The 21,394-nt window shown below is 39.8% G+C and overlaps 2 protein-coding genes across 2 annotated transcripts; one reads left to right on the forward strand and one right to left on the reverse strand.

Moving 5' to 3' along the window:
* Positions 1 to 551: 551 nt before the first annotated feature.
* On the forward strand, positions 552 to 8,938 carry gch2 (GTP cyclohydrolase 2). The gene is made up of 6 exons (XM_024387776.2): positions 552 to 1,027; positions 5,014 to 5,123; positions 5,583 to 5,638; positions 6,635 to 6,666; positions 6,789 to 6,873; positions 7,008 to 8,938. The coding sequence occupies exons 1-6, from the start codon at positions 730 to 732 to the stop codon at positions 7,135 to 7,137; spliced, it is 711 nt and encodes a 236-aa protein (XP_024243544.2). The 5' UTR covers positions 552 to 729; the 3' UTR covers positions 7,138 to 8,938.
* Positions 8,939 to 9,668: 730 nt separating this feature from the next.
* LOC112224294 (cysteine-rich PDZ-binding protein) lies at positions 9,669 to 14,025 on the reverse strand. The gene is made up of 5 exons (XM_024387777.2): positions 13,900 to 14,025; positions 13,520 to 13,585; positions 13,361 to 13,415; positions 13,172 to 13,293; positions 9,669 to 10,894 (listed from the first exon to the last, which is right to left on the reverse strand). The coding sequence occupies exons 1-5, from the start codon at positions 13,913 to 13,915 to the stop codon at positions 10,830 to 10,832; spliced, it is 324 nt and encodes a 107-aa protein (XP_024243545.1). The 5' UTR covers positions 13,916 to 14,025; the 3' UTR covers positions 9,669 to 10,829.
* Between the last annotated feature and the right edge of the window lie 7,369 nt (positions 14,026 to 21,394).

The raw sequence follows: 21,394 nt of genomic DNA on the forward strand, positions 1-21,394 counted from the left end.
GAGCTAACGTTTGGAAATGACAAGTTAACAGCTCACATCTGAAGACGAGGGGACATTTAGGACGTCTTCTATTGTGGATCGCTAAAATGATCACAATTCCTCAATTCAAATATTATGGCGACACTATCTATACCAACGATTGTTAGGTATGGCTTATGAACAACAACAACAAAAACAAAGAATTACATGGGGCAGTTTGGAAAAAAAACGAATCCCCTCCTAATCGTTATCTGGAATAACAGACATTCTGGGATAATATAGTTACATAATCAACGTTCTGTACTAATACTCGTTCCGTGCGAATATGGGCTTATTATCGATAATGACCGATGATCAAGTCATGACAATCCTTTTTTTAATCCAATCAAATATGACAAACAATAAACCATTCAGTTAAAGAATTGATAACAACATAACAGACAAGCAAGCTTTTCTAGTCGTGACAATTCATACGAACTAACCCCTTGGAGCGCAGGATGGCGTCACCCGATGTTTTTCATTAGCGTGACGAAATGCGGAGCGAGGTTTGGTTTGGCACCGTGCGCACGCGGCTGCTGTAGGTCTGGTATATAAACGGAGCGCAGGTCAGGGCCATGGACAATCTGCTGCTGGTCACTGCTTGGCGGACAACAAAACGACAACTAGCGTTTACAATCAGCAACTTCTTGAGTTAGAAAGGCTGTATATTGTTTCTCCCTCTGTCAGATCGAATACCAAAAACCAGCGGCGATGAACAGCCATTGTAACGGGACCGGGAAGCAGCTGGTGACAGATTTCTACTATAATAACGGTTTCAGTGAGTTGAGCCTCGAGACCAAGAAGACCACCGTACAGCAGCGGAAACAGCATGAGACGTCCGGTAAAGATGCTGAGGATGAGTCCCGGTTACCGGCACTCGAAGCAGCGTACAGCAGCATCTTGCGGGGTCTCGGGGAGGACACGGACCGGCAGGGGCTCCTGAGGACGCCTCTAAGAGCCGCCAAGGCAATGCAGTTCCTTACCAAGGGATACCACGAGGACGTGTACGGTAAGACCCGGTGGGACTCAGTATTTGGTCGATTAATAGTTGGGGGGAATATGCTAAAAGTAAAGGGCACATCCAACTTGAATATCAGTACCCTGTTTTTGCCATCCTTTTCAAAAGCTGATGCAAAAGCAATGCAAACCTATAGGCCTATAGGTTTTTGTTTTTGGTGCAGAAACAAAATAAGAATACATTTATCAAAGATGAGCAGCAGGAGAGTGCCAAACGTAGGATAGAGTGAGAATAGAGAGCTAGGAACACATTCCTTCCTACACTGTAAATTGTAAAAAATAAACATTTGTTGAAACCAAATATATGATTCCTGCCAACTGTTATTTGATTATTAGCACACCTAAAGTTCAGCTGCCTACTTCTTTAAACACTCAATTTACTTTTCCCCTTTGGTTAAACCTAATAAATACAAACTTTTTATAAATACATATATATATATGTATATATATATATATATATATGTATATATATATATATATATATATATATTTTTTTTTAATTATAAAAGTTTGTTTATATATATATATATATATATATATATATATATATATATATATATATGTATATATATATATATATATATATATATATATATATATATATATATATATATATATATATATATATATATTACAGTTGAAGTCGGAAGTTTACATACACTTACATTGGAGTCATTACAACTACTTTTTCAACCACTCAACCACTAGTTTTGGCAAGTCGGTTAGGACATCTACTTTGTGCATGACACAACATTTTCCAACAATTGTTTACAGACCGATTATTTCACATACAATTCCAGTGGGTCAGAAGTTTACATACACTAAGTTGACTGTGCTTGGAAAATTCTAGAAAATTATGTAATGGCTTCAGACGCTTCTGATAGACTAATTGAAATCATTTGAGTCGATTGGAGGTGTACCTGTGGAGGTATTTCAAGGCCTACCTTCAAACTCTGTGCCTCTTTGCTTGACATCATGGTAAAATCAAAAGAAATAGGCCAAGACCTCAGAAAAAAATTGTAGACCTCCACAAGTCTTGTTCATGCTTGGGAGCAATTTCCAAATGCCTAAAGGTACCACGTTCATCTGTACAAAAAATAGTTTGCAAGTATAAACACCATGGGACCACGCAGCCGTCTCCTAGAAATGAACGTACTTTGGTACAAAAAGTGCAAATAAATCCCAGAACAACCGCAAAGGACCTTGTGAAGATGCTGGAGGAAACAGGTACAAGAGTATCTATATCCACAGTAAAAACGAGTCCTATATCGACATAACCTGAAAGACCGCTCAGCAAGGGAGAAGCCACTGCTCCAAAACCGCCATAAAAAAGCCATACTGTTTGCAACTGCATTTTGGAGAAATGTCCTCTGGTCTGATGAAACTAAAATAGAACTGTTTGGCCATGATGACCATCGTTACATTTGGAGGAAAAAGAGAGAGCCTTGCAAGCCGAAGAACACCATCCCAACCATGAAGCACGGGGGGTGGCAGCATCATATTGTGGGGGTGCTTTGCTGCAGAAGGGACTGGTGCACTTCACAAAATAGATGGCATCATGAGCAAAGAAAATTATGTTGATATATTGAAGAACATCTCAAGACATCAGTCAGGAAGTTAAAGCTTGGTCGCAAATGGGTCTTCCAAATGGACAATGACCCCAAACATACTTCCAAAGTTTTGGCAAAATGGCTTAAGGACAACAATGTCAAGGTATTGGAGTGGCCGTCACAAAGCCCTGACCTCAATAGTATATAAAATGTGTGGGCAAAACTGAAAAAGCATGTGTGAGCAAGGAGGCCTACAAACCTGACTCAGTTACACCAGCTCTGTCAGGAGGAGTGGGCTAAAATTCACCCAACTTATTGTGGAAAGCTTGTGGAAGGCTACCTGAAATGTTTGACCCAAGTTAAACAATTTAAAGGCAATCCTACCAAATACTAAATGAGTGTATGTACACTTCTGACCCACTGGGAATGTGATGAAAGAAGGAAAACCTGAAATAAATAATTATATCAACTATTATTCTGACATTTCACATTCTTAAAATAAAGTGGTAATCCTAACTGACCTAAAACAGGGCATTTTTACTAGGATTGAATGTCGGGAATTGTGAAAAACTGAGTTTAAATGTATTTGGCTAAGGTGTATGTAAACTTCTGACTTCAACTGTATATACACAACCGTGGGTCTAATCCTGAATGCTGATTGGTTAAAATCACATTCCAGCCTGTGTCTATTCCGCAAGTTAACACACACTGCCTATTTACTCTGACTGAGCAATCCACTGTCTCATCAACCCACTATAAAAAAACATCTAGAAATGATCTCACATTTCTTTTAGACTAAGATTTAGATTTCAACAGCGCAGATTTGTATCAACATTGCAACATAAATGTCACTAGAAAACAGCTTAAACGCAAATGCATCTACTTTTCTGTTATTTTGGCTGCACTCTTTGACGAGACTAAGTTAGCCATAGTTGGCTAGCTAGCAAGCAAGGGATAAGAACATTGCCAGCCAGTATAGCAATGGAACATTTAGAACGAACGACTAGGTCGCGTCCATAGATGTAGAACAAAACAAAACAGGCAACCGAACCGACAGAACGAACGACGAGCCAGTTTGGGACTATATCTTGTGGAAGGATGAAATAGTATGAATTAATACATTTTTTAAAAAAGGAATGAAAATATATCAATAATTATATGAATATGTTGGTAACCCGTTGTATAAAAGTGATAATGCCCTCATGCCGGTGTTTGGAAGATATATTGGCTGGCCCTGGCCCTCAACAACACCCATGCCAATATATCCTCCAAACACCGGTTTCTCAGGCATTATCACTTAAATATACATATAAACCATTTTAAAAAAATGTTGTACCAAGTTGATTTTTCACTTTGGAATCACCTATACAAGTTTATTTAATTGGGTAATAAGCAATTCAACAATATCCTGTAAATCAAGATATTATGTTAGATAAACACTTTCTGTACATAAGACATTCACATTAACTGTCTACAATTTCGTAACCAAATGATGACCACCTCATTATGAGCAATGCCAGTACTTAGGCAGATATCAGTGCTGGCAGTGAACATATAAAATAGTAAATTAAAAAACAAAACATTTTACCTTGAATGACATTTACTCTCACGGGTGGACTAAAATAACAAACCAAAAGCCAGGCCCACAATAGGCCACGCCTTCAACTCTTCTGATAGGCTGCCATTGCAAGATTGCACCCACCATCATGCAATGCGAATGTGCATGAGATGTTGAAAGCAATTTAGAAGTTTTCGTATCATTAAAAAATCACATTGATCTGTCAAATTTGTTTTTTTGATTTCTGACAAATTGAATAGAATAGGTTTATTGAACCACAGCGTAATTTTGGATTGTACACATCAGAAAAAGCACTTCAGCTGAACGAAAGTGCTATCCCACTTTTTACAGTGTTAATGTTTCTCTCAAATCTTTCAACAATATATTTTTGGATCCAAATCACATAATTGAATTGAAATCAACAGCTATATGCATGATGTGTTATTTATCTCGTTATCAGGCAGTTGCGTGGGTTAATCGAAACCCAACTTTTAGTTATGTGTTAACACGATTACCAATTCTCATCAAGACAGATGTTGCTGTTAGCGCTAAAGCCGGTGACTCATGCTTATCGGTCCTGGCTGTAGGAGCTCGCCAAGACCGCGTGCGTCGTCTTTATCCGCGTGTGGTGCCACTCTAACCTGTAATCTAAGAATGTGTGTGTGTTGGTGTTATGTCATTGATACGTATTTTCGTTCACGATCCGTTTTTTTGTCATTCGAATAGAGCAGTCTCTTGTTTGTATGGTCTAAATCAGGGGTGTCAAACATACAGCCTTTTTCAGTGCGCCCCCAGACCAGAGGTTGAACAATACTGATAGGCTTTTATCACAATTTGATGAACTTTCTCTCTTTCTCGCTCTCTCTACAGACATCCTGAATGATGCCATATTTGACGAGGACCATGACGAGATAGTGATAGTAAAAGACATTGAAATGTTCTCTCTTTGTGAACACCACCTTGTACCCTTTTTTGGCAGGGTAAGACTGGGGCTCTAAAGACAGAAAGTGGGGTGGGGAGTGGCTGACAGAGAATAGCAGAGCAAAGAATGGCAGAGAGAGAGAGTGTGTTCTGTTGGAAAGAGAGTATGGGGGGGGTTATTGGGTTCTTTGTCCTGGATAGGGAGCAATGGGACACACTCACATGCGCGCGTACGCACACACACGCACACGCACGCACACACACACACACACACACACACACACACACACACACACACACACACACACACACACACACACACACACACACACACACACACACACACACAAACAGTGAGTTGGCTTAGCACACAGTAGCTTTGATGCCAGTCTGGTGTTGTGTGTAGAGTTTACAAACAGTATGAAGATGCTGTATGTGTGCTGAGCAGGTCACATTTGAAACTCTGCTCTGGTTGTTTGAACTCTGACCTGTATTTCTAATCTGTTGCATTGACCCAGGTACATATCGGATACCTGCCAAATAAGAAGGTGGTCGGACTTAGCAAGCTGGCTAGGTGAGTATACAGTACAAACACACACACACAACTGACACACAGTCCATACATAGTGTGTGTATTGGAGAAGCTGGTTGGCTCATGACAGGGGCAGGGAATGGTCGGGCTACCCGAGTGTGTGTGTGTTAGTGCTGGGTGGCTGAGTTCTTCTGTTATTTCAGTTCTTTGACCTGGAGGCTTAGACTGTAAGCCCTACTGCTAATATCCTGTCTCACCCCAGACACACACACACACACACACACACACACACACACACACACACACACACACACACACACACACACACACACACACACACACACACACACACACACACACACACACACACACACACACACACACACACACACACACAATACCCAGACCTAGCCGCTCCCAGACCATGAGAAAATCCCTCCAGACCAGTGGGAATCATTCTTCTATTATCACAGGCTCTCTCTGTCTCTCTGTCTCTCCCTTGTCCTCCCTCCCTGTCTCTATTTCTCTCCCCATACTTTATAGCCCTTCAACCCTTTTGTATATTTCACTCCAAACATGCACATTGATCAGATCTTGCCTAACAATTTCAGATAATGTTTTGGCAGGCAGTGAATGATTGACAGATTGATAGAGTGATCGACAGGTCGATAGAATGATTGACAGATTGTGTATCGGGTCATCTCTCTATTTATGAAGACATTAATCATTATCAAACCTGATCACCAATTAGCTATATGTTTGATGGTCTTCTACTGTATTATATTATTGTTCTGTGTGTGTGCGCGCACGTCAGCGGAGGCTGTTGGGAGGGGGTATAGGAGAACAAGCTCTGTGTAATGGCTGGACTAGAATAAATGTAAACGGGATCAAACATATGGAAACCACATGTTTGACTCCGTTCCATTTTTTTTCTTTCTCCCAGAGCACGTCCTCCTATAGCTCATTCCACCAGCCTCCACTGGTGTGTGTATGGTCTTACTGTGATAGTAACTGTTTGTTTGCTGTGTGTGTCTGTAGGATTGTTGAGATGTACAGTCGAAGGCTCCAAGGTAAGAATGGCAGAGTGCTTACTCAAATATACATACACAGTACGCATACTGTAGTTCAAAGGACATATACGAAACATTACTATAAGAAATAGGCAACATTCTGTGCGTGTTCCCCTCCCCAGTCCAGGAGCGTCTGACCAAGCAGATTGCCATGGCGATATCAGAAGCTCTACAGCCAGCTGGTGTGGCTGTGGTTATAGAGGCAGCGTGAGTACTACACACTCTCACCACCTCTGAGTGTTTATTAGGTGCTTGAAGTTCCAGACTTATAAATCACATGTTAATCATGAGAGTAAAGCGGGGCATTATTGTGTTGGCTTGTATTTAATAATGTGTTCCAGGCACATGTGTATGGTGATGCGTGGGGTTCAGAAGATGAACAGTCGAACTGTGACCAGCTGCATGTTGGGGGTGTTCAGAGAAGATCCAAAGACTCGAGAAGAGTTCCTACGACTCACCAAGACTGCTTAGCAACCATCTCTGACCCCTGACCTCTAGCCCCTGCCCTGACCCTGTAAAGCACATGTTCTAGGGTAGAGTTCCTAAGACTACTCCACACACCTCACAGAAGCCTTATATACACAAAAGGCAATGCAGGCTATAATTATGAGAGGCTATAATTATGGTGCCTTCAGCTAACCACAGCTAGAAAACCTGACAGTCTTAAAACATGATCTCTACTGTATAGAAAGGTATATATATATATATACACTAGTTATAAGCACTAGATATGACTAGTTAAGACTGAGATTTATTGTGATACTGCGAGCAGGAAAGTGCCCTACCTCTTACCTTTTTTAATGCAACTCATGAACCGGGTTTCCACTCAACATTTTTATGTGAGTAAAGTACATGTCGGATAAAAAATGTCACAACAGACCTGATGGAAATAGCAAATTTGTCGGTAAACTTTCCAAATGTCGACAAAACAAAATACGCTAGACAAGGTGGGGTCTTTTTGTGGCTGTAAAAATAGTTATGTGAGGAGTTGCGGTGGGAAACGCCTTTATGTGCAAATATTGATAGAATAACCATATTATCTCAAGTAAATTTGGAGTCACGCAATATGTTGTGTGGTAATCCCACTACATCTCAGGAAATCATGCAGTTTATTAGGCTACAGATAAAATAAGTAATGAAATTCACTCCTTTATATTAAATATCAAGTCTTATTCTTGTGATATGATGATCAGTGCTTGGCTGTCAAGACCAGAGTGGGCACATACCGGATATAACCTAGCAGTTTTGTGACAAGCATCAGTAGAGTTGAAAATGCAATGGAAACCCATTTAACTTGTATTTTTTAAAAACTTGTATATTTAACTGCAAAAGTTATTTTTATGTGCACTACGTCATCATGCACAGCCTTTTATCCGCAAAAAGTACATTTGATGGAAATACATATCTGGTGGGAAAATGTGCATATTGTTTATTTGCAGATTTTTGAATATTCACATGAAAATCTGTCACACCGATTGGGTGGAACCTAGTTACTGTCATCAAGTTGCACTTTTTTAGGACCTCTTATTTTACCTACAGAATGTAGAAACAAGCCGTTTTCACATATGTAGACACTGGTATGGTGCTGGAGATTTTTTATTTTTTTATTTACTTAACCTTTCTTTTGACAGGGAGTCAATGTTAAGACCGAGGTCTCTTTTCCAGATGAGCCCTGTTTAGCACAACAATACACATTAAACTACAAAACAATTAAATAAATGTTATTATACACAAAAAGAAAAACACAATCATAAAAAAACAGACATTCTTCAGTAAAAAGGTTCCGGAACAACCATCTGAAATGCTCTAGAGGTATCAATTCCTCCAAGTTTGAAGTGGATTGTATGTAGATCATTCCACACTTAAGGTGCAAGGAAATTAAAGGCTGATTTACCTAACTCTAAAAGCCAAAGGAATCTCCAGAGTTAACCAACCCTGTGAATGGGTTTGATAACCTTTCATTTATAGACATAATGACGGAGGTTGAAAAGTGGTGGAATGTCCCTTTTTAAAGGGACAATCTGCAGTCACTACATACATTTTTGGACTTGTAAATTAATTATTTTTACCCATTGATTCTTGAGAAATATAACTTATATGCCTAATGAGCTTAGTTCAACTGTTACACCCAATCAGAACCCAACATATATGCTTGTTTTACTCGAATGTTTGTAAATATAAACAAACACTGTATAGTCTCAAAACAACCTCTTAAGGATCTGCCCCTTTTTTTCAATTTTCACCTTAAATGACATACCCAAATCTAACTGCCTGTAGCTCAGGCCCTGAAGCAAGGAAATGCATATTCTTGGTACCATTTGAAAGGAAACACTTTGAAGTTTGTGGAAATGTGAAAAGAATGTAGGACAATAACACATTAGATCTGGTAAAAGATCATGCAAGAGAAAGGCCATAGTGTATTATTCCAGCCCAGGTGCAATTTAGATGTTTTTCCCCACTAGATGGCAGCAGTGTATGTGCAATGTTTTAGACTGATCCAATGAACCATTGTATTTCTCTTCAAACTTTTGTGTCAAGATTGTCCAAATGTGCCTAATTTGTTTATTAATAACTTTTCATGTTCAAAACTGTGCACTCTCAAACAATAGCATGGTATTTTTTCACTGTAATAGCTACTGTAAATTGGACAGTACAGTTAGATTAACAAGAATTTAAGCTTTCTGACAATATCAGATATGTCTATGTCCTGGGAAATGTTCTTGTTACTTACAACCCCATGCTAATCGCAATAGCCTATGTTAGCTCAACCGTCCCGCAGGGGACCCACCAATCCTGAAGATTTATTTTAAAACTATAATTGTGATATCGTGGATGGTCAGTCCTTGCATACATAGCTCGGTCTATACATTTTTAGAGCGGTTTGATTTATCCAGCCCCATCCCTCATCTTTTACCGAAAGTTATTTTTCCAACAGCAGATTAGCCTGTTAAGACTCCATAATGTTTCATCTGTATGTAAAATAAAGGAAAATATCTGTAACCAACATTTGAAAAAAAGTGTATTTCAGCACTGGTCAGCAAAAGCATCTCTACAGTTTATAAGCCAACACGTGTTCTAGATCTATATTTCCTAGTATGTGTCTAACAGTGTTTTACTCTGTCTATGTTGCCATTTGTTTTCATGAATCATCATTATGTTGTGTGTTCTCTCAATTAAACTAGATCACCACAATAGAGTGGCTCTTTGTTTCTGTGTAATGGGCTGGGTGTGTGTTTGATGGGGTAGAGCCTGAGGGGAGACGGTGCCTTTAAATGTCAGTGGGCAGCTGCAATGACTCAGCCAACCTCTGTTCTCCTGCCGCGTTCACATGCTAGTCAGAACTCTGACATTTCAGACTTGCTAACTGGTTGAAGTTGTACACGTGCCATTGTACACGTGCCACGTTCAACCAGTTAGCAAGTCGAACATTTCAGAGTTTCCAAGTTCCGACTAGCACGTGAACACGGCATCTAACCTGAATCCTGGGTCACACAGGAAGTTACAGCATGCCGTGTCACATCATGATGATGTCAGAGGTTCTAAACCAATCACTGCAGCGTGTACAGGTGACCGAGCGATACAGAGAACAGGGTCGTGACTTGTCTTCAAGCCTATTGAATAAGACCATGTACAACAAACAGACATTTGTTGGAATGTTTTGGTCTGAGACAAAACAAAGTTGATGAATAATCATTTAATTGCCATTACATATGTATTATATTAATACACTCAAAAACATGACACTTGATATAATTTCCAATGAATTGATAAAAGGAAACTCCTGTATCAGAGCAGGTTTGACACGACCGGAGAGAAACCATCAGTCCAGGTACAAAAAACTAAAAGTAGTCTCGGATTTGGTGTGTGGAACAGTACTGGCCACTTATTGCGGATGGTTATAGGATCTGTACAATAGGGAGGGCTCCATCACACACACACACACACACACACACACACACACACACACACACGAGAGAGAGCTGGAAAGAGTAAGAACCCTTTGACTGTATCTCTGCTACGAGAGATTTAGACGGGGTCAAAGCAAGCCTGCTACAAAATAAAGCGGTCATTTCTTGTGCCCACCTTCCTTCCCCTTTCCCTCCTTTTCTTTCTCACTCCTCCCCTTATTTCTCTGGTTATACTGGTGGCCTGTCAGAAGACTATCAGACGGAGGTCTGCTTGTAGTTCTTGGTGTCCAGAACCTTCTTCCCACACATCGCACAGATCCCTAAGAGAGAGTGAGAGAAAAAGGGTGAGAGAAGGGAGATTGTGAACATTATTACATCTTCACTGAATGACAATTTGCTTCTTAGAGAGTGTTGTGGAAATATTGAATCAAATATTTGTCAGATACCGGAACTTGTAAAGTCAAATAGACTTTATTACAAAGTAACAGAAGCCGAGCAATTCCATGGAACAAGTTCATTTTCTTGTTACATTCAAGCTTTATAGGTTTCCAACTTCAAATAACACACATGGTCATTCCCCTCTATGTAGATGATTAACTCCCCTTGGCCTTGAGCCACCATTATCTTCCTGTCCCAATAATTGTTTGTTAATGCCCACATCTGCTCAGTTTAGTTTATATTGGTGGCGGCGCCATAGTGTTAATAAAAATAAATAATACATTTATTGCATATATACTTTCTTAATATAACTTATTTTCTAATAATACTTGATTAGTACAAACATATGTTCTTATTACAGATACATGGCTTTTGGTGCCTATATTAATTAAGGTACACATTTTCTGCTTCAGTTCTGTTTTTACATATCTAGTGATTAACTCCATGTTGACCCAGTCTGTATACTCTCATGGATTCTGCTTCCGTTCTGTTTTTACATGTCCAATGGTTAACTCTTTGTTTATCCAGCTCTGTCCATTCACCTGAGCTCAGCCTTTATTCTGCTTACACATGTCTATTAATTAACCCTATGTTTTCTGTCTCAATACTTCTGGGAAAACAATCTAGATACTGGAACATCAAACATTGTCATGAATTTTCACCTACAAGAGCAACCAAAATGGCAGACAAGATGGGGTGTGTAGTAGTGATGCGCGGGTCAGCTGTTTGTTCATCCACACCGCCCGACTATATGTGATAAAATGAAAATCTGAGGTCCGCCCCCGACCCGCAAATATAGAAAATGCACTGTACAGTCAGAGATGCGCTAACTATTTTTTGACAGGGGGTGCAGGTTGTTGATTTTTTAAAGCCCAATTAAAGACACGATTCTGCTTATAATTTCCAACATTTTGGTAGGCTATTTGTTAGTCAACTTGTTTAGATACATGCAGCTTCTCATCTGTAATTAATTGTTGCCCTAGAAGACTAAATAAACCCTTGCTCACCAGAAAATGTCATAAATCGATAGAATGAATGCATCAATCTAGTTTGATTTTTAATGCATCTAGTTGACATTGGTAACATTCACTTTCATCTCTGCTTCTCTCCTGCAGCAAAGGCATTTAGGGAACGGGGAGAAAATGCAAAAATGGGAATGATTTTGTGTGTAAAATTGACAAATGACATCAGTTTGACTGGTTTTAATAGAATTAAAAGCTATGAAAACAACCCAACATGTTTCTGATAAGATTTCCCTTCAGCTTGGATGCATATTTTATCAGCTTTTACGATGCTGATAAAGATAGCACCTTTATAGACGGTCCCTAATTGCGCATTCATTGTCTCAAGATGCTGTAAGAAATATATAATACTTCTGCAGGAGTTAGTATTATAATAGGCTATGTGAGAGGTTATAGACCTACAGTCAGTGTCCAGATTTCAGTTAGGACTACTATTCCATTTAACCCATCTGAACTTTTCAGTTATATTGATGTGCCATGTCGAATTTGTATAGCGCCTCACAATCAACATATTTCCCAAACATTAGGCTACTGTTCTGGCCCTCCCTTCTCTTTATTTTCAACTCTCCATTTTGCAGCTTTTCTCTTATTGAATTAAACTACGACATTGTCCTTTTTGCCTCAGTGGATCAACTTTAATTTTTTCTGCCCAAGTTCCCAAAAGCATTTGGCAATTGGTGTGTATTTGGCAAGTGTACAGTTAGTGCGTAAGCCTAATTCAGGGCCTAACGCCTGATAAATATAATTAGAATAAAAACCTCAATGTAGCCTATAGAATTGTACAAGTATACATTGTTATTTTACCTTTATTTAACTAGGCAAGTCAGTTAAGAACAAATTTTTATTTTCAATGACGGCCTAGGAACAGTGGTTTAACTGCCTGTTCAGGGGCAGAACGACAGATTTGTACCTTGTCAGCTCGGGGATTTAAACTTGCAACCTTCCGGTTACTAGTCCAATGCTCTAACCACTAGGCTACCCTGCCGCTGCATTTATGGATTTTTAATGCATTGTTTTCTCTTTATACATCGCGCCCACCCTTCATCCACACAATATTTTATGACCCCAAACCCGCTCGACCCGCACATATAACCCTGGGGGCTGCAGGTTACACTAGTGTGTAGGCAGATATAGTACCTTTCTTGTAGGCACAGCCCTGGCAGTAGTGAGATCCTGATTGGTGAACAGAGCTCTTGCAGATTCGGCAGATGCCAAAGCCCGACTTTCCTGATTTTCCTGGCTTCCCATAAGGATCAAACCTGTTGACAGAATCATATTATCGTAACATAACCATCATCTGACCATATACAACATCAACTGTCTTACCTAGCCTTCTTAGATGTCAGAGCCTTGTTCTCATTCAGCTTCCGCCCACCGCTCTCTACAAACATAATACAGTATACTGTTGTGAATACATAGTTGTGAATAGTTTGATACTATGTGTAATACACAATTCTGTATCTATAATACGAGTCCTATATCTACCTGTAGTGTTCCTTGCTCCATCCTTCCAGGTGTCTGGAGTTATCACCCTGCCCAGCTTCTTCTCACCTGAGATAGAAAGAGAAGCAATAGAGGCCGAGGGTGAAGAAAGAGAGAAGGAAAGGTCCGAAATAGGAGTAGATGTTGAAAGGAGATGGGGAGAGATGAGAGATAGGAATTCATTGTTAGCTGCAGGACTCACACAAACACTTCCCGTTCGGTCTGTGATACACAATAGGGCATGTTAACTAGGTAACGTTAGACTAAACAACAAAACAAGCCTTCTGCAACACAACAGTTAGCTGAGATAAAAACAATTAGACAGCTAGCCAGTTAACGTTAGTTATCTTCTTATAACTTCTAATTATCCAGAACTTACTTACAATTGTCGCAAACCATAGTTTATTTGTTTTGTACAACACTTTTTGCTAACACCACTAATAAACTGGACCTAAATGTGTAGCTAGTCAGTTGTAAACTTCCTGTTTCCGTTTTCAACCTCTGGGACCTCAGAACCTGATTGGTTGGTTTCGCAGGAGTGGTAAAACCGTTATTGGTTGACAAATATGTCAATCAATATAAGCGTCTGACTTTGCGCGGCTGAATGTTTACGGAAGGGAGTCTGATGAATGAACACCACAATATCGGTGTGAAATCTTGAAAAACAGCCACGCAGGCCTCTAGTTGACTTGTCTCATTTAGAATAGTAAACTCCTGTATTATTTCGAAGGATACAGCTAGCTAGGCTACAAAGGCCGTAGCTAGCTAGACAGCAAAACTTGACTCAACGTCATATCTCAGTACGAGGAAGGGGTTGTCAAGGTAGGCTATTCAGACTATCCACCCGACTGGAGCTGCAGTAGTTGGTTTTGTGCTAAAAAAAAATAGCTGTTGGGTTATTGCTAGGGGTTTTAGTGGTTCAGACTATTATGATGATGATGATTAACAATGCATCCAGCCTGGTCTGGTATATTTATATATTTTAGTAATTTAGCAGACCCTCTTATCCAGAGCGACTTACAGAAGCAATTAGGGTTAAGTGCCTTGCTCAAGGGCACATTAACATATTTTTCACCTAGTTGGCTCGATGATTTAAGCTAGCAACCTTTCGGTTACTGGCCCAAAGTGCTTAAGCACTAGACTACCTGAGTGTCTGTATCTGCTAACCATGCCTTTTATAGCACAGTCAGGTGGTAGTGCACTCGTCCTGTAACTGGGGTTGCTGGTTCAAACCCTGCTACGGCTTTTCCCCTCAAATACTGCAACAGGATACTATATTTCCAATTTCAGTACAGGTAGTCCTGACCAGACCTCTCTCCGGCACCATGTGGGACGAGGAGATCAGACATATGGCGTCCAGCCACGCCATCATGGCATCGGGGGTATTTATGGCGACAGTGGTGCCGGCGGTGCTAGTGCCGGGTTTCTCTGTGTATGGGACACACCTGCTGTGGCAGTACTCTGTTGCCGGGGTTGTCGCTGTGGTCAACATCTCCCTGTTCTGGCTGCTGGGGGTCAGCCCCCCCCAAGAAACACACTATCACCTACAAGGTACACAGTCACCTAAAGAAACAGAAACACACACACTCACCTACAAGGCATACTCACTATGAAGATATGATCAGTTTTATACGAGACTCTCTCTCCAACTACTTCTTTATCTTCTCTCTCGCGCGCTCACTCTCTCTCTCTGACAGAGACAGTATGTCTGTACTGTATGTCCACTGGTAGACAGTCTCTACTACTATGTCACAAGCTTCACAATGTCGATGCTTTGTGTGTGTGTAAAATGTGTATATGTATACTTGTGATTTGTTTTAGGGCCATGTCGGTGTGGGACACTTCTCTACAGATGGTGGTCGGCTGCAGTGTTGTGGGAGCCTGGCTGGGAGCCTTCCCTATCCCTTTGGACTGGGACCGACCCTGGCAGGTCAGATCACACACACACACAGAAAGGCAATGAGTAGAGCTGACACGACTCCTTACTTTGTATATCAGTAAGCCCTGTTTGTTCTACACAATATATTTATATCACAATGTTGTTTCCTGTAGGTGTGGCCTGTGTCCTGCAGTCTGGGTGGAGTGATTGGTTACCTGACTGGGCTAGTCGTCGCCCCTGCCTGGATACACTGGCACCGGAAACACCTCACCTACAAGAGCAAGTGATGGACAGGGAGTGTGGGTGGGTGGGTGTGAGAGAGTATGTATGTATGTATATTGTATTTTTTATTTATTTTAACTAGGCAAGTCAGTTAATAAATTCTTATTTACAAAGACGGCCTACCAAAAGGCAAAAAGCCTCCTGCGGGGACGGGGGCCCGGGATACATAAATAAAAAAAACAGTATAAATAATAATAAATATAAACACAACATTACATAAAGAGAGACCTAAGACAACAACATAGCAAGGCATGACAACACAACATGGTAGCAACACAACATGGTACAAACATTATTGGGCACAGTCAACAGCACACAGGTCAAGAAGGTAGAGACAACAAATACATCACACAAAGCAGCCACAACTGTCAGTAAGAGTGTCCATGAATCAGTCTTTGAATGAAGAGATTGAGATAACTGTCCAGTTTGAGTGTTTGTTGCAGCTCGTTCCAGTCGCTCGCTGCAGCGAACTGAAAAGAGGAGCGACCCAGGGATGTGTGTGTGCTTTGGGGACTGACTGGCAGAACGGGTATTGTATGTGGATGATGAGGGCTGCAGCAGTTATCTCAGATAGGGGGGAGTGAGGCCTAAGAGGGTTTTATAAATTAGCATCAACCAGTGGGTCTTGCGACGGGTATACAGAAATGACCAGTTTACAGAGGAGTATAGAGTGCAGTGATGTGTCCTATAAGGAGCATTGGTGGCAAATCTGATGGCCGAATGATAAAGAACGTCTAGCCGCTCGAGAGCACCCTTACCTGTTGATCTATAAATGTATGTCTCCGTAATCTAGCATGGGTAGGATGGTCATTTGAATCAGGGTTAGTTTGGCAGCTGGGGTGAAAGAGGAGCGATTACGATAGAGGAAACCAAGTCTATATTTAACTTTAGCCTGCAGCTTTGATATGTACTGAGAGATGGACAGTGCACCGTCTATCCATACAAGTACTATGTATGTGTAGTGTATGTATGTGTATTGTATGTATGTGCATTGTATATTGGGGTGAAAGAGTAATATTGTATGTGTGTGTGTATTGTATATGTGCATGCTTGTTATGTCACTCCTCCAGGCTGCTGATAATTAATTATCCTCTTAATTATCCTAGTAGTAATCCTGCTGTATTCCTTTGGTATCTGAATATTTATTGGGCTGTTGGTGGCCAGGCCCTCTCCTGTAAAATATGATGTTGCCATGTAAAAATATTCCAGATATCCTCTTTTTTGACAAATAAAGTCTTAGTTTCTTTTTATTCCTCTGATTGTGTTTCCCTATAGGCTTCTAATAGGGTTTTTACAGACAGAAACCACAGAGCTGTACCGCCACAGCTGTGCATTTCACACACACACACACACACACACACACACACACACTATACCATGAATTCCAAGGAACTGGCTGTAGATTTCTGAGATAGAAATTGTTTTATAACCATCCCCAGATATATGCCTCATCACAATTTTCCAAGAGCACACAGTGTTCTCCATCATTGGGAAATGGAATGGCCCAGCCCAAGCTCAGACTTGAATCGCATTGAAAATATGTGGCAAGATTGCTGTTCACCACCACTCCCCAGCTAATTTAAGAGGTTGATAAAATCTGCCGATACAGATTGCTGTCAAAGGTGCTTCTATGATTTGTTTAGCACAGCAACGTCGACTGAATGTAATTATTATAATTAACGACTTGGTCAAAACATGAGAAATTAACTTAACGACCAGCCCGCTTGGGTAGCATTTTAAGAACCCAAAAATCAATTTACTAATTTAAAATGTTCGGAAAACAGGACCTCCGATTTGACACACTAAACTCTATCTGAGAAGTAGTTGGTGAACCAGGCGAGGTAGTCATTTAAAAAACCAATGCTATTGAGTCCAGTGTTGCCAACTCCTCAGTAAGGAAAGTAGCTTTTGGCTATCCTAGAAATCGCTAAATGACATCATCGCATAATTGGCCATGTGCATGTAATTGTGATGGACGCTGTAGGGGAGAGAGAGAGACAAGTGAGTAAAAAACACCCTAAATATGTTTAGAACTACAAATGAATTTTCTTCTGTCGATTTTTTTTTTTAATGGTACAATTCCAACCCTCCTTTATCCGGGCTTGGGATGGCAAAAGTTTAGTTTAATTAATTTGGTTTGGTTTTTAACCATATGTCCACTTAGGAGCAACAAGTCACAGTAAAACATGAACATTTTTAACCATTTTTATTTTTTTTTGTATACAATCTACATTAACAATCTAAATGGACCAAAAAGAGACAATAGAAAAAAACTGTCATTGGCAATGTGAGAAAATTATGGAAACTAGTCTGGCCCTAGTTCGGGTTAATTGTTTTTTTAATATCAGCCAGCGGTGGCTTCCCGCATGCGCGATTCATTTGCAGTCTGGACGCTGAGGGGTGAACATCTGCTCTGACTGCAGCTGGGAGGGATTTCTGCACGAGGACTGGGCCGCCTGTGAGTGCTTTGGGACAGGGTGGGGCCCACGGCAGCACTCGCTGCTCGTTGAGAAGAGTAAGAACGATACATGCTTTCATGTCAGAGTCTCCAATAACACCAGAAAAAGTTGCTAGATTTGTTGCTAGTTGCTTTTTTGAAAATGTGTCGGTAGAGGGGTCTAAATACTCGCTAAATATAGCAACAAAGTCACTAAGTTGGCAACACTGATTGAGTCTGCAGATAAGAATGTGGTGATTGACAGAGGCGAAAGCCTTGGCCAGGTCGATGAAGACGGCTGCACAGTACTGTCTTTTATCGATGGTCGGTTATGATATTGTTTAGGACCTTGAGCGTGGCTGAGGTGCACCCATGACCAGCTCGGAAACCAGATTGCATAGCGGAGAAGGTACGGTGGGATTCGGAATGGTCGGTGATCTGTTTGTTAACTTGGCTTTCGAAGACTTTAGAGAGGCAGGGCAGGATGGATATACAGTGGGGCAAAAAAGTATTTAGTCAGCCACCAATTGTGCAAGTTCTCCCACTTAAAAAGATGAGGCCTGTAATTTTCATCATAGGTACACTTCAACTATGGCAGACAAAATGAGAAAAAAAATCCAGAAAATCACATTGTAGGATTTTTAATGAATTTATTTGCAAATTATGGTGGAAAATGAGTATGTCCAGGGCATAGCTGTGGGCTGAGGGGGGTCTATAACAAGCAGCAACAGTGAGAGACTTATTTATGGAAAGGTGGATTTATAAAAGTAGAAGCTTGAATTGTTTGGGCACAGACCTGGATAGTATGACAGAACTCTGCAGCCTATCTCTGCAGTAGATTGCAACTCCGCCCCCTCTGGCAGTTCTATCTTGACGGAAAATGTTGTAGTTGGGGATGGAAATTTCAGAATTTTTGGTGGTCCTAAGACAGGATTCAGACATGGCTAGGATATCAGGGTTGGTGGCGTGTGCTAAAGCAGTGAATAAAACAAACTTAGGGAGGAGGCTTCTGATGTTAACATGCATGAAACCAAGGCTTTTACGGTTACAGAAGTCAACAAAAGCACCGCCAGCATTCAAAAGTGACCAAAACATCAGCCAGGAAGCATAGGAACTGAGAAGTGGTCTGTGGTCACCACCTGCAGAACCACTCCTTTATTGGGGGTGTCTTGCTAATTGCCTACAATTTCCACCAGTTGTCTATTCCATTTGCACAACAGCATGTGACATTTATTGTCAATCAGTGTTACTTCCTAAGTGGACAGTTTGATTTCACAGAAGTGTGATTGACTTAGTTACATTGTGTTGTTTAAGTTTTCCCTTTATTTTTTTTAGCAGTATATAACATTCTATTGGTTGCAAGAATTTTGTATAGTAACTTAAATTGAAAATTTCGAAGTTTTGAATCCGGCGTTGTTTTGCGTATCAATTCATAAACCATGTGCCATGGAATGGGTACATCGCAAATCTCTTCCCAACTATTTTGCAATTTATATGGCACAGCTGTCTGTTTTTTGGTCCTTAAATGAAATTGGTATATGTTTTTATTTTTCACACTTTTCTTGAATCATTTATGTTTTTTAATACAGGGCCGACATACAACTTCCTTACTTTTTTCCCTTCTACTTGCCTCTTCCATTTTTGTGGTAATGCTGCAATTAATTTGTTGTAATTTTGGGAAGAGCAGACATGTCCATATGTCTGTGTTAGCTGTATGTGTGACATAACTCCACCAGTCCTATTTATGGTATCATTCACTAAAATTATACCTTTTTTAAAATTATTCGAAAAATATGTTTTTTAAATCAATTAGTAGTATATTTGAGTTTAACCACAATATTTGTTGTATTATTTGTTCTGTCTTTTCAGGTGGATTAAACTGAAAGTGCAACCAACTTTCTAAGGCTTGTAAAAAATAACTATATTTTGGAGATTATTTACTTTTCAAACAACCGAAAGTGAGCAGGTGTCATCTGAATAAAGGGGAAAAGGCCCTTCTTGAACATAGGATGAGACATTCTTACCACTTTACTAGAGAACCAGTTTTGATTTAAGTATAACTTTTGTATGACTGATGCCTTTAGTGAGAGGTCTAATGCTTTAATATTTAATAATTTCTGCCCTCCGAATTCATATTCGTTATATAAATAGGCCCTTTTAATTTTGTCTGGCTTGCCATTCCAAATAAAATTGAATATTTTTGGTTCATATAATTTAAAAAGCAGGTCACTCGATGTAGGCAAAACATTGAGCAAATAGATCAACTGTGAAATGACTAAAGCGTTAATCAGGGTTATTTTTCCACAAATAGACAGGTATTTTCCTTTCTATGGTAGCAAGATCTTATCTATTTTTGCCAACTTTCTATAAAAATTATTGGAGTGAGATCATTTCTTTCTTTTGGGATTTGTATACCGAGTATGTCCACATCTCCGTCATACCACTTAATTGGTAAACTACATGGTAATGTAAAATTAGCATTTTTTTGTGATCCAATACGTAGTATCACTTATCATAATTTGGTTTTAATCCAGAGAGGATAGCAAAAGTATCTAGTTCCTCTGAGGCCGTGGAGAGATTTTAATTGTGTTTTTTAAAGAAAGCATGAATCATTAGCGTACAATGGCACCTTCGTTTTTAAGCCACGGATTTCTAATCCCTTAATATTATTGTTTGATCTAATTTTAACAGCTAACATTTCGATTGCAATAATAAATAGATATGCCGATAGTGGACAACCTTGTTTTACTCCTCTAGATAGTTTAAAACTGTCTGAGATGTAGCCATTATTTACTATTTTACACCTAGGGTTACTATACATACTTTTAACCCATTTTAAAGAGATTCCCCAAAATTTAAATATTCTAGGCATTTATATATAAACTCCAGTCGTACTTTATCAAAAGCCTTTTCAAAATCAGCTATGAAAACCAGGCCTGGTGTCCCCAATATTTCATGGTATTCTATTGTTTCCAGTACTTGTCTTATATTATCTCCAATGTAAAAAACCTGTCTGATTAGGATGAATAATATCTGACAATACTTTTTTAATTCTATGCGTCAAGCATTTTGTTAGGATTTTTGCATCACAACACTGAAGCACGTTGTGTTAGCTAATCCAAGTTTATCATTTTAAAAGGCTAATTGATCATTAGAAAACCCTTTTGCAATTATGTTAGCACAGCTGAAAACTGTTGTTCTGGTTAAAGAAGCAATAAAACTGGCCTTCTTTAGACTAGTTGAGGATCTGAAGCATCAGCATTTATGGGTTCGATTACAG

This window comes from Oncorhynchus tshawytscha, linkage group LG25, assembly GCF_018296145.1.
Source record: "Oncorhynchus tshawytscha isolate Ot180627B linkage group LG25, Otsh_v2.0, whole genome shotgun sequence".
Taxonomy (NCBI): Eukaryota; Metazoa; Chordata; class Actinopteri; order Salmoniformes; family Salmonidae; genus Oncorhynchus; species Oncorhynchus tshawytscha.

Excerpts from the sequence above, each read along its gene's own strand:
- LOC112224294 (XM_024387777.2), bottom strand. Across the intron at positions 13,294-13,360 it reads CTGACATCTAAGAAGGCTAG|GTTTGATCCTTATGGGAAGC; the intron begins GTAAGACAGTTG and ends TTCTGTCAACAG. Across the intron at positions 10,895-13,171 it reads GGGCTGTGCCTACAAGAAAG|GGATCTGTGCGATGTGTGGG; the intron begins GTACTATATCTG and ends ACTCTCTCTTAG.
- gch2 (XM_024387776.2), top strand. The coding sequence starts at position 730 with ATGAACAGCCATTGTAACGGGACCGGGAAGCAGCTGGTGACAGATTTC. Across the intron at positions 6,667-6,788 it reads GTACAGTCGAAGGCTCCAAG|TCCAGGAGCGTCTGACCAAG; the intron begins GTAAGAATGGCA and ends TCCCCTCCCCAG. Across the intron at positions 6,874-7,007 it reads GCTGTGGTTATAGAGGCAGC|GCACATGTGTATGGTGATGC; the intron begins GTGAGTACTACA and ends AATGTGTTCCAG.